The 19966-nt window shown below is 43.2% G+C and overlaps 1 protein-coding gene across 4 annotated transcripts in view; it reads right to left on the minus strand.

Moving 5' to 3' along the window:
- LRCH1 (leucine rich repeats and calponin homology domain containing 1) overlaps positions 1-19966 on the minus strand; it is a 323294-nt gene that overhangs the window by 114316 nt on the left and 189012 nt on the right. For all 4 annotated transcript variants that reach the window (XM_073580257.1, XM_073580255.1, XM_073580256.1 and 1 more), the window contains exons 7-9: positions 17917-18001; positions 12062-12170; positions 8298-8410 (exon numbers count right to left, since the gene is read on the minus strand). In XM_073580257.1, coding sequence (XP_073436358.1) covers positions 8298-8410; positions 12062-12170; positions 17917-18001 — 307 coding nt within the window. The remainder of the gene's footprint in view (positions 1-8297; positions 8411-12061; positions 12171-17916; positions 18002-19966) is intronic.

Consider the following 19966-nt stretch of genomic DNA (forward strand, 5'->3'; position numbering starts at 1 on the left):
CTCTCTGCCACCCGGCCCAGCCCGCCCCTGCCCCTGGGCCCCCAAAAAACCTTGGGCCCGGGGCGACCGCCCCATCCGCCCCTATTAAGATCCGCCATTGGCCGTTATCACTAACTAGCTTGCCTGCCTCAAGATGTACACTGCCCAGCCATGACTCAGTTTGTCGCTGAAAGTACTCAGCCAGCACCTCGGCAGTGTGTCTGTCGCCCAAACACATCATCTGCAACACAGCCTGCTGACGCTTTCCACTAGCTGCTCGATAGGGGGACACCTCGTGTGCAACAGTGGCAGCTGCAGATGGAGTGCTCGTACAACTGCGCTCTGTGGACGAGCTTTCACTTCTGGAGGAGGAGGAGGGTTGAACGCCTACAGCCAACTGTTTCCTATACCGTGGACTAGGCAGCACTGTCCCACCACCGCTGTCCCCTGTGGACCCTGCGTCCACCACATTAACCCAGTGCGCAGTGATGGACACGTAATGGCCTTGGCCATGCCGACTGGACCATGCATCAGTTGTGAGGTGCACCTTTCCACTCACTGACTGCTTGAGTGCATGGACAATGCGGTCTTTCACATGATGGTGGAGGGCTGGGATGGCTTTGCGAGAGAAGAAGTGGCGACTGGGTAGGTCATAGCGTGGTACTGCATAGGCCATGAGTTTGCGGAAAGCTGCGCTTTCCACCAACCGATAGGGCATCATCTCTAACAAGATTAGTTTGGCAATGTGGGCGTTCAAACCCAGTGTACGCGGTTGAGAGACTGAGTACTTTCTTGACCTACTCATAGTGTCTGGGAGGGTGAGCTGGACTTGAGAGCTGCATATGGTGGAAGTAGCGGTGGACAGGGCGGACTGAGAGAGGGTTGATGATGGTGATGGAGTTGGTGTTCTTTCTGATGGCCTAGAATCAGTCTTTCGTTGATATAACAGTGGGATTCCCTGACTGCTGTGGCCTTGCAACGACACCTCAACATTTGCTGCTGTGCTAACTGGTGGGCTTACAGTGGGGGAAACAATGTAGCGTTGCTGACTACCTTCTTTGTGATCAGTTGCACATGTGGTACTTGAGGTTTGGTGTTGTGTCCACGCTTGCAAGTGCATGCTGGATAAATGTCTAAGCATGCAACTGGTATTCAAATTTTTCAGATTTTTCCCTCGGCTAAAGGTCTTTGCGCACTTCTTACAGATAACCTTGGCCTGATCATGAGGATTTTGTTCAAAAAAGTGCCACACTGCACTCTTCCTACTTTGGCAGACATTTTGCGGCCTAGCACGCTGTGATATTTTGACCCTCTGGACAAGCTGTCCAGCAACTCTTTTGATTTTTGGAACCTGTCTTTGGAGTGCTCCGGGCCTGCCAGATAACAGCTGTTGCGATGTCGATGTCTGTTGTGGATGCTCCTCCTCCACATCTGAGCTATTGGAAGCAGCACCCTCTTCCCCCAATGGATGCCAATCTGGGTCAACCACTGGGTCATCCATCACCTCCTCTTCAATGTCATGTGCACCTTCCTCTGTGTCACCGTGTATGGTAGTATAGTGTGCGGGAAGGGGCACCTGAGTCTCATCAGGGTCAGAATCTGGCTCTGTACACTGCGAGGACAATGTAGTGCTCTGAGTGAATGTACCAGCAGAATCATCAATCAGTGGCTTTGCATCAGTGCACTCCATGTCAGATTCATCTTGGCCTGGGTAATTCACCATTTCACTTGATAATCCAGGCATGGTATGTAAAAACAGCTCCATGGAGTAATCAATAGATTCAAAACACATGGAACATGCACAAAAACTGAACGGGTCAATAAAACCCTGTTCACACCACCCAAGAACTAAGACACAGAAACAGAACACAGTATGACAAACGTGCATAAATACTCTGCTGTAAAATACATGTAACTGTAAGTAGCAAGTGCTAGTAAAAGATGTTAACAAAACCAGGGTATTTTGTTGATACGTTTTTCTGCAAAAAAATGTACGCTAAGCCACTCCGCCGCGTCAAGGCATACCCTTCTCGGAGCAGTCCTATCTAATATATTTAAAAACCTGAACATGTGAACATACCTTCATGAGCAGGGTTCAGAAAGGCGCTGCCCGGTATGGGCTCGCTGGGCGAAATGGCTTTTTATGCATGTCCCAAAGAAGAGAGGCGGGGATCTCCCAAAGCTTGCAGAAGCAAGAAATCAATAGATTCAAAACACATGGAACATGCACAAAAACTGAACGGGTCAATAAGACCCTGTTCACACCACCCAAGAACTAAGACACAGAAACAGAACACAGTATGACAAACGTGCATAAATACTCTGCTGTAAAATACATGTAACTATAAGTAGCAAGTGCTAGTAAAAGATGTTAACAAAACCAGGGTATTTTGTTGATACGTTTTTCTGCAAAAAAATGTACGCTAAGCCACTCCGCCGCGTCAAGACATACCCTTCTCGGAGCAGTCCTATCTAATATATTTAAAAACCTGAACATGTGAACATACCTTCATGAGCAAGGTTCAGAAAGGCGCTGCCCGGTATGGGCTCGCTGGGCGAAATGGCTTTTTATGCATGTCCCAAAGAAGAGAGGCGGGGACATGCATAAAAAGCCATTTCGCCCAGCGAGCCCATAACGGGCAGCGCCTTTCTGAACCCTGTTCATGAAGGTATGTTCACATGTTCAGGTTTTTAAATATATTAGATAGGACTGCTCCGAGAAGGGTATGCCTTGACGCGGCGGAGTGGCTTAGCGTACATTTTTTTGCAGAAAAACGTATCAACAAAATACCCTGGTTTTGTTAACATCTTTTACTAGCACTTGCTACTTACTTTGGGACATGCATAAAAAGCCATTTCGCCCAGCGAGCCCATACCGGGCAGCGCCTTTCTGAACCCTGCTCATGAAGGTATGTTCACATGTTCAGGTTTTTAAATATATTAGATAGGACTGCTCCGAGAAGGGTATGTCTTGACGCGGCGGAGTGGCTTAGCGTACATTTTTTTGCAGAAAAACGTATCAACAAAATACCCTGGTTTTGTTAACATCTTTTACTAGCACTTGCTACTTACAGTTACATGTATTTTACAGCAGAGTATTTATGCACGTTTGTCATACTGTGTTCTGTTTCTGTGTCTTAGTTCTTGGGTGGTGTGAACAGGGTCTTATTGACCCGTTCAATTTTTGTGCATGTTCCATGTGTTTTGAATCTATTGATTTCTTGCTTCTGCAAGCTTTGGGAGATCCCCGCCTCTCTTCTTTGGGACATGCATAAAAAGCCATTTCGCCCAGCGAGCCCATACCGGGCAGCGCCTTTCTGAACCCTGCTCATGAAGGTATGTTCACATGTTTAGGTTTTTAAATATATTAGATAGGACTGCTCCGAGAAGGGTATGCCTTGACGCGGCGGAGTGGCTTAGCGTACATTTTTTTGCAGAAAAACGTATCAACAAAATACCCTGGTTTTGTTAACATCTTTTACTAGCACTTGCTACTTACAGTTACATGTATTTTACAGCAGAGTATATATGCACGTTTGTCATACTGTGTTCTGTTTCTGTGTCTTAGTCCATGGAGTAATCAGTAGTATGGCCTGCATCATCCTTCAATCTTGGTTGGGGTGAAGGACACAAGGAAAGGTGTGGTTCATGAACATGAGCCTCCAATGACGACTCAGTGCTTTTATTTTTTACAACTTCAGAAGAGGAGGCGATAGAGCTGGAGGCTGAGTCAGCAATGTAAGACAAAACTTTTTCCTGAAGCTCTGGCTTTAAAAGCGGTTTGCCAACTCCTAGAAAACTAAGCCTTTGAGGCCTTGTGGAGCCAGACAATGACGCATGCTCAACACCTCCTGCATTCGGTCCTATTTTGCTTTTGCCACTACCATCAGATCCACCACCAACACCATTATTACCAGCTGCCAACCCCCGCCCAATTCCACGGCCTCTTCCACCAGCCTTCCTCATTTTTGGTAGAAATGTAGACAAAATCCAACAAACTATATAGTAATGTAAAACAAGGTACAAGGTGTCTAAAGGACAGGGGAAATTTTGAATTTCTGCACACACTTGTGGACACTGGACACTTTTGGATGGTGTGAGGCCCACTGAATATCACAGCGCTATGTCACAGGCTCGATGTCGCAGGTGTGAAAAATGTCACTAGAGGATAACGGAGATTTTGAATTTCTGCACACACTTGTGGACACTGGACACTTTTGGATTGTGTGAGGCCCACTGAATATCACAGCGCTATGTCACAAGCTCGATGTCGCAGGTGTGAAAAATGTCACTAGAGGATAACGGAGATTTTGAATTTCTGCACACACTTGTGGAACCTGGACACTTTTGGATTGTGTGAGGCCCACTGAATATCACAGCGCTATGTCACAGGCTCGATGTCGTAGGTGTGAAAAATGTCACTAGAGGATAACAGAGATTTTGAATTTCTGCACACACTTGTGGACACTGGACACTTTTGGATTGTGTGAGGCCCAGTGAATATCACAGCGCTATGTCACAGGCAGAAATTGGCTCGTGTATGACAAACTACAAGGTGTATATAGAATTGGGCAGAATAGGAATCTCCCTAGAGTGTAGGTCTGTAAGAACAGAACAAGTCCTCGACTTATCCTTACAGAGCGACACACAGCTTCACTGTGGCCATGATAACAGCCATTACACGGTACTGAGAGAGGAGCGTGCACGTACACGGCTGTCCGGTGTACGTAAAATTGTCAAGCTCCATGTTTTTTAAGTATACGGACTGACACACGCTATCTCTCTATAGTTTTGAATGTGATCAAACAGCAAATATATTTAACTGTTTGAAAGCTAGACAAAACTAGAAGGTGCAGGTCTGTAACAGAACAGAACATGTCCTCGACTTATCCTTACAGAGTGGCACACAGCTTCACTGTGGCCGTGATAACAGCCGTTACACGGTACTGAGAGAGGAGCGTGCACGTACACGGCTGTCCGGTGTACGTAAAATTGTCACGCTCCATGTTTTTTAAGTATACGGACTGACACACGCTATCTCTCTATAGTTTTAAATGTGACCAAACAGCAAATATATTTAACTGTTTGAAAGCTAGACAAAACTAGAAGGTGCAGGTCTGTAAGAACGGAACATGTCCTCGACTTATTCTTACAGAGTGACACACAGCTTCACTGTGGCTGTGATAACAGCCGTTACACGGTACTGTGTGAGGAGTGTGCACCGCTGTATGGTGTGAAAAAATGCACGCTCAGTACCTCACCAGGACAAAAAAAAAAATTGGGATTGCTTTTAAAAAAGCAGTTTGCAGAGCAGCGGGTAAACAGCAATGCAGCCGTCAGGAAGCCTTAGAAGGCAGCCTAACAACCAACACCGCTGATCCAGCAAAATATAGCCTCCACTTGCACTGCACACACAGTGACTGGTGTGTTGTACAGGCAAAATCGCTAGCAGCAGAAGCAGTTTTTGGTGTCTTCTTCCCTGCCTAACGCTCTCCCTACAAAATCATCATCAGCAGCAGCTCTCCCTATTCTGAGATCAGCATGAGTAACATGGCGGTCGGCGTGCACGCCCTTTTATATCCCCTGTGACGCCCACCAAAGCAAGCCAATCACTTGCATGCCCTTCTGAAAGATGGTGGTGACACCTGCCTATGTCATCACGTTGCCCACAGTGTCCGTGGATCCTGATTGGCTGAAAGAGCGCAAAACAAACTTTTGAAACGCGACTTTGGCGCTTAAGTCGCCGACCTCGTGGCCGACCTCATCCTAGGGTCGGGTTTCGTTTCATGAAACCCGACTTTGCCAAAAGTCGGCGACTTTTGAAATTCTTTGACCCGTTTCGCTCAACTTTAGTGATCACTCCTCAAAAATCAGATGGACAAAAATATACAGAGATTGTGATAAGCTCCAGGCACTGATTAGACAATAATGGGCGGTTATCAGTCAGGATTTGGTCCAGAAACTGATACCTAGCTGCCAGGGGAAATTAAAGAAATCTTTAAAAATAAAGGACAAGACTGTACAGGGTGGGTCATTTATATGGATAAACCTAAATTAAATGGGAATGGTTGGTGATATCAACTTCCTGTTTGTGGTATATTAGTATATGGGAGGGGGGAAACTTTTCAAGATGGGTGGTGACCATGGCGGCCATTTTGAAGTTGGCTATTTTGGATTCCAACTTTATAAATGACCCACCCAGGTGTATCCATATAAATGGCCCACACTGTAGATATTAGTCTTTACATAAACTTAACGTACTGTATTAAGTCAATAAAAGTATAAAAACTTTTGTAATGTTTACAATTGTACTTCAGTAACCATGGAAATATCTGACAAAAAGATCTAAAAATATTAAAGCATCAAGCTTTGTGAAGAACGAAATTTCTGACACTCTCAAAACTATTAGCCACAACTGTAGTGTGACACTCAAGGAATAATACTAAATAATGTAGTTTCACAAAAAATGAACAGTGAGTAGAGAAATAGTAATGAGAAAAATTCAATGTGCATCACTTCAGGCTTGAGAACTCCACGTGCATCACACATACACTGGATTCCTGAAAGGTCATAATAAAATGTATATTGTCTTCAATACAGAAATTTAGCACTCCTGGAAAGTCCGGACAGAGTTCTACCCCGTAGGTATAATGATAGAAGGAATCCACACTCGCAGACGGGAAAATTATGACATTTATTTGTGTAAAAATAAAAGAGTAAACATGCAACGTTTCGGTCTGTTCTGGACCTTCTTCAGGCATACACCTCTAACCATTTTTTCCCAGTAGGAGCTGAAATGGAAAATTATAGCTGTGCAGCACATACAGAAGTTACTGGAGGTTCCCCCTCAGTGTTGCACAGCTCCAGTTTAATGACAACAGTAGAAATCCCTTCAACTTAGTTCTCTTTCAGCTCTAATGCTTAGAATTGTGTGTCTTGTGAAGTTCTAGAAAATTACAAAACATCACATGATATATACATATGCATAGGATGACACATATAAATATCATTTTCACCAGTCTACGAGTACCAAATTCTTTTTATATTGTTAAACATATATGCTGTATAATATTTTGTATGTTCAGCTGTGTTGTTTATATGCCTTTTTTATTATATCTTTTCAAATTAACCTAGTCACTGCTTTTGGTGAGTGGGAAAGAACTCAACTAGATGTTCCTGAAAATAATGTGAGATCTTACAAGCCCCTAGCAGATGCTGCCCTGGTGGAATTCAAATCCTGGGTCACGATTCCTACAATCAGTGTGATAAGTGGTAGCTCAGCTGTCCAAATTGGGGCAAGGGCAAGCTGAGCTGTCAGTATGGTGAGTGACAGTCCAGTTGCCCAGTAAGGACGGGGGTTTGCTGGGTTTCCTACAGGTGTCTCCTGTTCGTAATGATTCCCTGGCTATTTAGCTGGCTGTCTGCCTCTAATCTCTACCAGATGGTGTGCGTTACTCTGTGTTTTGTGTTGTAGTATTTTGATCTTTGCTGCTCGACCTTGGATTTGACTTTAACCATCCGTTTGCCTAGCCCCTTTGTCTTTAGCTGCAACCTTCTTGGAATTCTGACCCTGGACTCTTGACCTGACTAAGACTTTGCCTCACCCCTTTGTTTATGACGTACCCTCCTGGTTTTTGACCTTGGTCTCCCTGACTTCGTCACCTCGCAGCTTGAGTAGTGACTAGCATCTTATCCCAAATTCCATTTCTGCTAACAACTGATCCACATGTGTAATATATTGGAGTGTGTTTAGAAAGTCATATTATAAATCCCAACAAGAGCCATATTTTTGTTGACAAGAACAGAAGGCGATCCCATCAGAACTGAGCCAACAGAACAGTGGAAAAGGTTTCTTTGCTACAAAAGGCATAATCCAGGTGTTGGGCAAAAACCAGACTTATTTGGTGAATAAAAATGGAGACATGGATCATGAACAGCATTGCCTACAGAAGAGCACTGACTAGTCTCTGTTCTATAGCAAATGTCTAGAAATGTTCAAACATGTCTTTAGTTCATTCGCTTATTTTCTCCACACACTGTGATATATGGATTTATTCGGTTTAGATAAATAAACCAAACACAGCACATCGCATAAAGACATACTGCATCTATTGCAACCAATAAATTGCAAAGCCAAAAAACCTTTTCTACTTTTAAAGCATTTTCCCTTAGCATGCCGCAGACAATATAAAATCATGCTATTGATTTCAATGAATAATTAAAATGGCATACACCCTTAAGTACATATTACTTCTTCCTTTATAACTCGGCTCCTTTTAATGCTAGCTTTACTGCTGATTACCCACAATTTACATTACCTGTCTGTAAATCAAAAATTCAGTGTGGTTGGCATCTCCATCTTTTTTATACTGGCACATCGATTTTTCTGACTCATCAGGATCATTTAGGACATAATTCTGATGACTTTCCACTAAAATAAAGGAAAATATGTTATGAGTTGGAAAATATTCCACTTTATAAGGGATCATGTTTATGCCATATGTAATTTGTGGCTATTGCCAGTTCTATTGTGTGATCATCAAAGCTGGAATAATGTGTTAACCATTCTAGCATCTGCCTATATATGAAAATAAAGTAAAATGAATAACTCATAACTATTTGTGATTCAATATGTATGTGCTTCAGATGGTACAAGGCCAGTCTTCAATTCATTGTGTGCAGCTGAATGCTTTTAAAGAAAGCCAACGTGCTTTTGGCCCTTGTTCTAGTAACTGGAATAAGAGGCAGTTTGCGGCTGTTAAAAAGATAGATACACATATTTTCTGCGGGATGTACATGTGAGTTTCGATGTCTGTAAAAAGCAATGGTCAAAGAAGCTTAGGATGCCAGAGGTTCAATGACTATAGCTTCCAAAAGTGCAAATTTCATGTAACAGTGTGGTTGATTTAATAAGCTAAAGGCACCAGAATTTTTGTGCAATTTGCACCAAAAAACAGTCTTAGGTGCTTTGCACCATATTTGTTATGTTCTAACCACTTCCTGACCGGACAATTTCTTGTTTTTTGTACTTTTGTTCTTTTTCATCATCTCCCAAGAGTCATAACTTGTTAGTTTTTCTGTCCACAAAGAAGTTCGAGGGCTTGATTTTTGTTGGACAAGTGGTTATTTTGAATGGCACCTTTCATTTTACCATTCCATATACTTGATAACGAGGAAAAAATTCCAAGGGTGGTGAAGCTACGGGAAAAAAAATTAATTCTTCAATTTTGGGAAGGGGGTTGCTTTTAAAGTATTGAATTTTTTTTTGGTGGGGAATGATTTTTGCGCATGATTCTTTAGGTCAGAACAATTACATCGATACCGAACTTGTATCGTTTGCTTAGAATTTTATTTTGGGTAAGTTTGCAAAAAGAAAACAAATTTTGCTTGTCTCGCTATCTTCCAAGCAGTTTTCGTTTTTTGGTCAGTAGAGCTTTGTGAGGGTTTATTTTTTGTGGGGAGAGCTAATGTTTTTGTTAATACTAATTTAGGATAGATTCAACGTTTTCACCTCTTCTCATTGCATTTTTTCACAACAATAAAAGAAAAAAAATCGCAATTCTGCCTTTTTGATTTGGTTCTCATTATCATTATGGAGTTTACCTATTTTGATAGATCAGACTTTCTGGACACAGCAAACTACATATCTGTTTATATATATAAAAAAAACATTTTTACTTTATTTGGGTCCTTTGTACTATTGAACTAACTGTTGTTCAAAATTTTAATTTGTATTTTATTGTATGCAATATTAATAAAATTTACTTTATTTGTTAGTCACTTAAAGAACTCACACCTGAGACCATCGGATTGTTTGTTTGAAATATATATATGAATCCCAGACATGGCAGCACCATCATCCATCATGACATCATGACAAATTACTGGTTTGTTTTGAATACAGAATATGAAGGTTTTATTTGCTGAAACTGCATTATGCCTTAAATCTACACATCAATCCACATTTAATAAAAATGACATAATTTGCACCAATTCTTTAGTGTAGTCATTTCAAGCCCACCATTCTGCATTTATCCACTGTCACACCTCAATTATACATTTGACACAAATTGCACCACTGCAACTTTTTAAGCCTGGAAGTACACTTCTCAGTAATAGGTAGGAGCCAGATACAAGGGTTCACCATACATATGGTGAGCTGACTTCCATTCCCTTTCCCTTTTTTCGCATTAAAAGGTTAACCATGCCCCCTTTTCTTGTTAAAGAAAACTGGTATAACAAATGGTGTCAAATATTTATAAATTTCCCTTCGACAATCATAGCGATGAAATGACAAAATTTGCGCTAACACTTTTGGTGCAAATGTAATGACCCACCCCACAAACACACACCAATTTCCTTTCAATTGTGGAGTGGATGTTTTGCAGCATTCGAGTTTCAGTCAAGGGGGTGGCGTCTGTGTGGGTTCAGTCATCGCTCTGAGAATACTGCAACCCGAATGTTGCCGGGAGGAATACAATTACATTTCTCCTTGCAGCGTTAAGCTAAATGTGGGTGCCAGGCAGATTAGTAACGTTATTAACCTGTAGATTGACCCCATAGCTTCAGGTTAATAGCTTTTTTCCTGGTGACAGGTTCCCTTTAAGTATAGTAATCTGGAGATAGAATGATACTGCCAGACAGAGAAGGTGCTTGAAGATAGATATGACAGTGGGAGTACATGATGTGAGAATATCGGATCGAGGTAAGGTGGGAATGCCTGGATGTAAGTATACAACTTATAAGGTAGGGTGACACAAGGTCTTGGTGTTATGGGAAAACTTTGTGTCATGGGTATACCGTGACAGAGAGGAGCCAGAAGATCACAGCATCTGGTCACATTAACTCCTGCACTGATTAGAAATGCTTCACCAGCCTATTAAACAGTGCAGGTTTTCCTTTCTCTGTCATTGTAAGGGTTAATCAGTCAGTTGAGCTCTTGGAGCTCTCCATCCTGAATTGCTGTTCAGTGCTGGCCACTCCCATCTGTATATGTGCTCGCCACTGGCCCTTAAGAATTGCCAGTGATAGTTCTGATTTCCTGGTTAGGTGTTGGAAGAGAAATTCAGTGTTTAGAGTAGGCAGTTGAAGAGATGTTCATGAGAATTCTGCTTGGAGTTGGTTTGCATGCTTATCCTCATACTCTCCTATTTGGTTTCTTCCTTCCGATTCCTCCCTGGTGATCCACTATTTTGTTTTGTGAGTATATCTGAATGATTGTAGTCTTATTTCATCTCTGTCTTGCCTTGTCTGTCTGGTTAGTGTAATCCTACACATCAGCCTCACACCTCCATGGATGGGGAGGGAACAGATAAGGTTTAAGATAGGAGCAAGGTATGTGACCCTGACGTCTACACCTTATGAGGTAATCCAGGGCACAGGGATAGAATAGGGCGCATCCTAGTTTGAGGGATCAGGTAGGCGCCACCGTTCCTAGTCACTACGTGACACTTTGGCTGTCATAACTTTGAGGGGGCAAAAGCAGGATATCATTACTCCGAGTGAAAGGGGGGGTGAGAGGTCTGGATGGGGCTTTTGACCCTCGCACTGAGATGAATATGGCTCTACAGGTAAGAAAGGGTGGGGACCACTAACTTAAGGATATGAGTGGCATTCATACAGTAATATTAAACAATTCTGAATTTGCCAACATAAGAATCCATAGTGCCGCCTGTGAATCCCTGTGTCGCCCTCATGGTATGAACATATCTATGGTATTTACATGTTTAGATGTATGAGGGGAACAGAAAGTTTTCTGGCTCCTTACCTCCATTTATAGTGTAGCTAATGCGGACACTCAAAATATGGCGGGAAGAAGCAAAACTATTCTCTAAGGCCATGTGCACACATTGAGTATTTGGTGAGATTTTTACCACAGTATTTGTAAACCAAAACCATGAGTGGAACGGTCAGAGGAAAAGCATAATAGAAACATTTGCACCACTTCTGCAGTTATCACCCACTCCTGGTTTTGGCTTACAAATACTGGGGTAAAAAAACTCACCAAATACTGAATGTGTGCATGTGGCTTAAGTGGACTTTTCCGCTGTAGAATTAGTTGATGAACTGTTACATATCTTACCTTTTAATGAATTACTGAACTGCTGATCTAAATCCTCCTTGGCAAAATTCTCTTCTTCCAAAATATCAGACATTGGCACACTTGGACTGGCAGAGTCTTCATCGCAAGGCTAAGAAAAAAATAGTTTATTAAATAATCCCACCCCAAAAAAGTATTAGCAGGTTAAACCATCTCATATACCTGTGACTTTAGACATGTCAGAAGTCAGATCAAATATTTAGGCTATGCTCCCACAATGAGCTTTTGGTGCATTTTTGAAGCTGCATATTTTTGCTGCATCAAAAACGCATTGTCTTATAGTTCCACCAAAGTGGATGGGATTTATAGAAATCTCATTCCCTCTGTGCTTCTTTTAAACTGTAAGAGTAAACTGACCTGCATCTAAGTATATCAATAAAGTTTGAGAAAAGCCAAATAAATACCAGGCGGTATCAAAAACAGAGCAGCTTTATTTAAAGCGTGACATACCAAGAAGCGACAAAAGCGCAGAGTTAGAAACCCGATAAAAATGCGTGTTAAAAAAATGCACACAAACACAATGAAAAACTGCAAGTAACCAAATTTATATAAAAGGTGCAGAAATTCTGCAGCATCAAAAACTCACCCAAAGCTAATTGTGGGAACGCAGCCAAAGGATATGTTCACACATGTCGAATTACAGTACATACAGAATTTATCACGTCTTAAAGACAATTGTAAAATTTGCCTCTTGTACATTTGAATGGGGTTTCCACAATGTTCATCTGATCAGAAAATCTGCCATGGAAAGAAATGGCATATCCCTTATTTCCATTTGAAATGCTGAGGTTTAGCCCAATTGAATGATAAATTAACTGAATTCTTGTCCGAATCTGCTGCAGCTTTTCTGCACATCCACAGCACATCTGAAACAATTTTCAGGGAGATTCCGGCGAGGCTACAGCCATTTCTTACTGGGTAACTTAGCATTAATGAGCGAAATCCCTTTATTTATGGTCAGGTACGGACTGGGGCTGAAATTCAGCCCTGGCATTTGAAATCACACAGGCCCATGCTGTCCCATCCCCAGACACCAGATGGGAGATCTTACAAATATTACTCTGGATGAAAGAAAGCAAAATTTACTACAAGACCAATATTTCAAATGATATCCGTGGCCTGCTGGGGTAATTGATGGAGTAAGCAACTTTGTGCTCCGTCACAACTCTTAGCAGTATAGGTGGCTTGAGAACATCGATTCTGTTAACAATGTAGCAGACAAGGCGGCCCATGTTCAGAAAGGCCCTTCTGGCATTTGCCAGAATTGCCAGATGGCCAGTCCGGCCCTGTTTATGGTTGTGGAATGAGCAGCCAGCCCCCTTCTCACCACCACCTTCTTTGCATGACAGAGATTGTATCAGAAATGTTTGCATGTATCTTGTCAGTATACAGTAAACATCAGAGAGGGACACGAGATCCTAAGATGTCATATATTTTTAGATTAGACAACTCATTTCTATAAAAAGAGGATTTTTGCCTGATAAAAAAACAGAATATAGGAAATTACTGAAATTATTAATAATTGGTCATGATGCTTCCTAGAATATACTAATTGGCAAGAATGTACTGACTGCCCAGCAGAAATCATCCGAGCATCAGCACCTGGTATCCAAGTAATCAGAGTTGGCCACTTATGCAGTAGCGTAGGAACAGAAGGTTTTGTATCAGACGCTGAGAGCTGGCAGTACATACTCTCTCATCCAGATGTTTCCTAGCAGAGGATCACACTTGGCCGTCTCATTTCTACTTAGAAAAAGAGGTTATTCCGCAGGTGAATCCTACACAGTAGTTTCCTGCAGCTGGTCCTCTATTTATAACTGTCCAGGATGGAACAATGACAACAGACAAAAAATGTTTTATTAGTTTTTATTTAAAATAAAAAAAAAAAAAAAAAGATTAATGGAAAAGTTCAGCGCAGCAGGTTCTAAAAAATAAATAAACCAATTAACATCCATCCAAAAGAGTTTAAATCTCCCTAAATGCCCTCTATAAACAAGGCCAGCAGCCTCATGCCTTAATACTATGAAGATAATGGCGGAGAAGACCCTAATGGACCTATCTAGGCATGCACAAGATTGATCTTTCCACAGATCATTCATCCATCGAGTCGCAATGGTTCAAGATGGAGCCGAAGGGGTGTTAAAAGAAAAACACCCTCCATTCTAGAACCTGTTGCAAATAGATTTGAAATAATTTTCTGCAAATTATTTTGATGCATTTTCAAAACTGTTTGGTGATTTTAAGTTTGCAACTATCTGGGGTCCAAGCTATGGCTATTCACATGTAGCGCAAATGCTGCAGATATTCCATCCACATCTGCAGATGGACAAACTGCAGCGAAATATAGTAGTAATAAAACATAAGAAATATGAACAATTTAGACCTAAAGGATTCTAAATGAAGCTCTGGTTAGATAGCCCCTCAAGTTTCCCTACTTTCTATAAAAAACAATAGACACCCATCATCTGCAACTATATACCTCTGTACTTATATTGTCTTGCACCCTGTATATTAAACTGAGCAGTACTGAATGTTAGCTTAACATAGGATCATACTCCAAGCTCTGCAGGGGCCACACTGGATCATAATCCAAGCTGTGCAGGGGCCACACTGGATCATACTCCAAGCTATACAGGGGCCACATTGGATCATTCTCCAAGCTCTGCAGTGGCCACACTGGATCATACTCCAAGCTGTGCAGGGGCCACACTGGATCATACTCCAAGCTATACAGGGGCCACACTGGATCATTCTCCAAGCTCTGCAGAGGCCACACTGGATCATACTCCAAGCTGTGCAGGGGCCACACTGGATCATACTCCAAGCTGTGCAGGGGCCACACTGGATCATACTCCAAGCTCTGCAGAGGCCACACTGGATCATACTCCAAGCTGTGCAGGGGCCACACTCGATCATACTCCAAGCTGTGCAGGGGCCACACTGGATCATACTCCAAGCTGTGCAGGGGCCACACTCGATCATACTCCAAGCTGTGCAGGGGCCACACTGGATCATACTCCAAGTTGTGCAGGGGCCACACTGGATCATACCTCAAGCTGTGCAGGGGCCACACTGGATCATACTCCAAGCTGTGCAGGGGCCACACTGGATCATACTCCAAGCTGTGCAGGGGCCACACTCGATCATACTCCAAGCTGTGCAGGGGCCACACTGGATCATACTCCAAGCTGTGCAGGGGCCACACTGGATCATACTCCAAGCTGTGCAGGGGCCACACTCGATCATACTCCAAGCTGTGCAGGGGCCACACTGGATCATACTCCAAGTTGTGCAGGGGCCACACTGGATCATACCCCAAGCTGTGCGGGGGCCACACTGGATCATTCTCCAAACTGTGCAGGGGCCACACTGGATCATACTGCAAGCTATGCAGGGGCCACATACATTAAGCACAGTATATATAACTAGTCATCAAGTGATGGGAAATTTACAGAAATTATTTAAAAAACGTAGAGAAAAGATCTTTTTCTTGATTACGAAGTCCAGATTTATAAGGGTACGCGCCCACGATCAGGAATTGCTGAGTTTTAGATGCTCCGTATTTATACAGCGTGACACCCGCAGCAGCCAGATGCCACAACATAGTGGATGGGATTTCAAGATATCCCATGCCCACTATAAGTCGAGAGACGCCCGCAGCTCACCCATGGAAACGGACAAGCGGCGCGTCTCTGCAGACCATGGCATGCCAAATTCATGAGAAATTTCACCAATATAATGTACTAGCTGAAGAGCACGGAGCTGCCCGGGCTTAGTAACTAACTACGGTTAGTTATAACAAATTATAATGATTATATCTATATATAAAGCTGAGTGTAGAGCCCCACCCACTCCGCATAGCCACATTCACTATAATATCCCACATCATCCCGTCAGCCAGTGCTACCGGACTACTACCCCTAATATCCCACATCGTCCCATCAGCTAGAACCACCGGACTACTAATATCCCACATCATCACGTTAAAGCCACCGGACTACTACCCCTAATATCCCACATCATCCCGTCAGCCAGAGCCACCGGACATCTATCACTAATATCCCACATCATCCCGTCACATCCGCCAGACTACTACCCCTAATATCTCACATCCTCCTGTCAGCCAGAGCCACCGGACAACTACCACTAATATCCCACATCATCCCGTCACAGCCGCCGGACTACTACCCCTAATATCCCACATCATCCCGTCAGCCAGAGCCACCGGACAACTATCACTAATATCCCACATCATCCCGTCACATCCGCCGGACTACTACCCCTAATATCTCACATCATCCTGTCAGCCAGAGCCACCGGACAACTACTACTAATATCCCACATCATCCCGTCACAGCCGCCGGACTACTACCCCTAATATCCCACATCATCCCGTCACAGCCGCCGGACTACTACCCCTAATATCCCACATCATCCCGTCAGCCAGAGCCACCGGACTACTACCCCTAATATCCCGCATCATTCTGTCAGCCAGAGCCACCGGACTACTCCCCCTAATATCCCACATCATCCCATCAGTCTGGGGTCAGAACCAGAGCGTTGAGTGGAATGGTCCTAACTTCCACACCGGGGATCCCTTTAAGGGAGGCCTGGGGTCAGAACCAGAGCGATTCGTGGATTTGCCCTGACTTGCATACCAATGATCCCTTTAATAGAACCCTGGGGTCAGAATTAGAACACTGAGGGATTTGCCGTAACTTCTGTACAGGAGATCCCTTTAAGAGAGCCTGGGGTCAGTACCAGAGCATTTGAAGGCAATTGCCCTGACTTCCATACCGGGGATCCCTTTAAGAGAGGACTGGAGTCAGTACCAAAGTGCAGATTGGATTTGCCTTCACTTCCACACTGGGAATCCCTTTAAGAGGGGTTTCGGGTCAGAACCAGAGCGCTGAGTGGATTTGCCCTAACTTCCATACCGGGGATCCCTTTAAGAAAGCCTGGGATCGGAACCAGAGCGCTGGATTGATTTGCCCTGACTGGCATACCAATGATCCCTTTAATAGAACCCTGGGGTCAGAATCAGAGCGCTGAGGGATTTGCCCTAACTTCCATACAGGAGATCCCTTTAAGAGAGCTTGGGGGACCTCAGTACCAGAGCATTTGAAGGCAATTGCCTTACTTCCATACCGAGGATCCCTTTAAGAGAGGCATGGGGTCAGAACCAAAGCACTGGATGGATTTGCCCTGCCTTCCATACCAGAGATCCCTTTAAGAAAGGCCTGGGGTCAGTACCAAAACGCTGAGTGGATTTGCCCTAACCTGCATACCATTCATCCACGGGAGGGGGGATTCATTTCTGTCATGTGCTCGCTGCTCCTTTCTGGGGGGCAGACAATGGCTGGGAGCTTATGTTCCTGGGGGTGCTAGATTTCTCCCACCATGTCAGTGTCTGCTGAGGTGTTGTCAAGTGGGAAAACTTGCTCATAGCAACCAATCACAGCTCAGCTTTTAACCAGCTCTGGTGAAATGAAAGATGCTTCGTGATTGGTTGGTGATACACACATACATACATTCATTTTTATATATAGAGATTGGACACGGTGACTCCGCACGGTTCAGTGAACACATGTGGATTTACCTGCGTTCAATAGACGGCAGCACTTTGGATGCAGCGAACATGCACTGCATCCAAAGCGCTGCAAGTTGCGGATCATGGGCACCCAGCCTACAGAAGACAATGCTAGCTAACCAGGGCATAACACATAATTTTATCTAAAATAATAGAAGTTATATTTTGCAGTGAAGATATAATGAAGTAGCAATAAAAAAATAACAACAATACTGAGACTGTGTATACAACCGTGAAGGTCACTTACCTCTATGGCTGATAACCGCTTTTCCCCACTGTCACTGCCAACACCAGAATCAGAGTCCTTCTTTAATGGAAAAATGTCTTCAATGCTAGATATGCACCAAAAATATCAATTAAAACACTGCATAGAATAACACAACCATTAAGATCCCCACCCAGGTCATATGTGGAAGTAAGGATTATGTAGAATTTAGGGGTTTTTTTGCCTGAAATTACTGGATAAAGTTTGGTTGTCGTTTTTTACTTCAGCCATACCCTGCATACAATCTGCATGTCCATAATTCTCATGTTAGAAAAATGTTACTAGCAAGGCCAGCATAAATGCTTACATGCATCGTCTGCTCAAGTGAATGAATAAAGGTATGTTTACACTAGCTGAGAATCATGTAATAGAGCTTCTAGGAACACTCATTCCCGATAACTGTGTAGAGTAATCAGACTGACGATTGTTAACAAAACTCTGGTTAGTCAGGTGAAATCACCTCGATGACGTCACCGCTAGTCACTGATGATGCGCTCGCAGCAGCTCATTCACCAGTGGTTCTCAGCCTGGACGGTCACATCTTGGCACCGTCCAGGTTGAAAAGTAGTAATCTCCAGACAAGAACTGCAGCATGGGACAGAAAGACGGACAGGTGAGCGATATTGTTGTTTTTTATTTTTGTTTTGGTACAACAGAAAGGGTGTTAGGTGAGTATAACAGTGTTTCTTATTTTTTTTTTTCTAAAAAAAAAGGAAAAGTGTGTTTTGTTTTAATTTCAAATAAAAGACTTTATTCTGGCTGTGTCTTTATTTACAATATATCTATAGGATTAGTAATGGATAGGTGTCTTATAGACGCCTCTCTACTACTAAGCCGTGGGCTTGATGTCACCAGACAATACAAAAGTGACACCAACCCCAGAGATATGAACCCCGCTTGCCAACACTACAGGAAAAGTGTGAAGATCAGGGCAAAGTGCCAGAATTGGCGCATCTAATAGATGTGCCATTTCTGGGTGGCTGTGGGCTGCTATTTTTAGGCTGGGGGGACAATATCCATGACCCCTTACCAGCCTAAGAATACTATCGCCTAGTTGTCTGCTTTAGCAAGACTGGTTATCAAAAATGGGGGGGACCCCACGCCGTTTTTTAAAATAATTTATTAAAATAATTTTTTTTTAAAAGTGTGGGGACCCCTCTATTCTTGATAACCAGTCTTGCTAAAGCTGACAGCTGAGGGTTGCATCCCCCAGATGTCAGTTTTGCCTGGCTGGTTTGCAAAAATACAGGGGAGGTTTTTTTTAAATGATTTATTTAGAGCATAGGCGCCAGCTGAAGAATACTCTCATCAGCTGTGTCTACTCAAGCTGTTATTAGCAACAGCAGGAGTAGGCTGATGGGAGCAGAAGTCCCATCAGCCGACACCAGTGATCGGAGGTAAACTTTTTACCCCCAATCAAAGCTGCGAACTCACGCTACCAGGTGACATCGTGTGAAGCGCGGCTCTCTGACTGGCGGTGATGATTTTACTGTCGATCAGAAGCAGTATTTGCTGCGCTGTCATGCATATGACAGCGTGACAAACAACTGGTGTTGAGGGGGCTGAACTCAAACAGTAACCCGGACTTCCTGGTGAAGTCTATGCCCGAACAGTAGGTGTTCGGAACGAACGCCGAACTTTACTGTTCGGGTTCGCCAATCTCTACTTACAACCATGCAAGGAAAATAAACTGCTGTCTTTATATAACACTACATGGTGAGTGCCAATCTACTTCTTGACATGTTACATTGAACCTTCTGAGATATTATGCACCACACATGGGAATACTGTCGCTACAATGCGTTTACCCTGTCCTTGGGATTAGTGCCGACCTTACCTTTTACTATATGAAATTAGATTTAAGTATTCTTAAAAATACAATGACAATTACAGTCTGTGTGCACAAAACGACTTATTATTGGTTACTGTGCGCCAAGGAAATGCAGTCAGCCTGTCTAAACAGGCTATTAAAATACCGCCAATAGTCAGACATGTAGTCAATCGACAGTTGTTTAAAGGGATTGATTAGGAC

Source organism: Dendrobates tinctorius, unplaced genomic scaffold (genome assembly GCF_039654945.1).
Source record: "Dendrobates tinctorius isolate UK_male_01 unplaced genomic scaffold, ASM3965494v1 ptg000064l, whole genome shotgun sequence".
Lineage (NCBI taxonomy): Eukaryota > Metazoa > Chordata > Amphibia > Anura > Dendrobatidae > Dendrobates > Dendrobates tinctorius.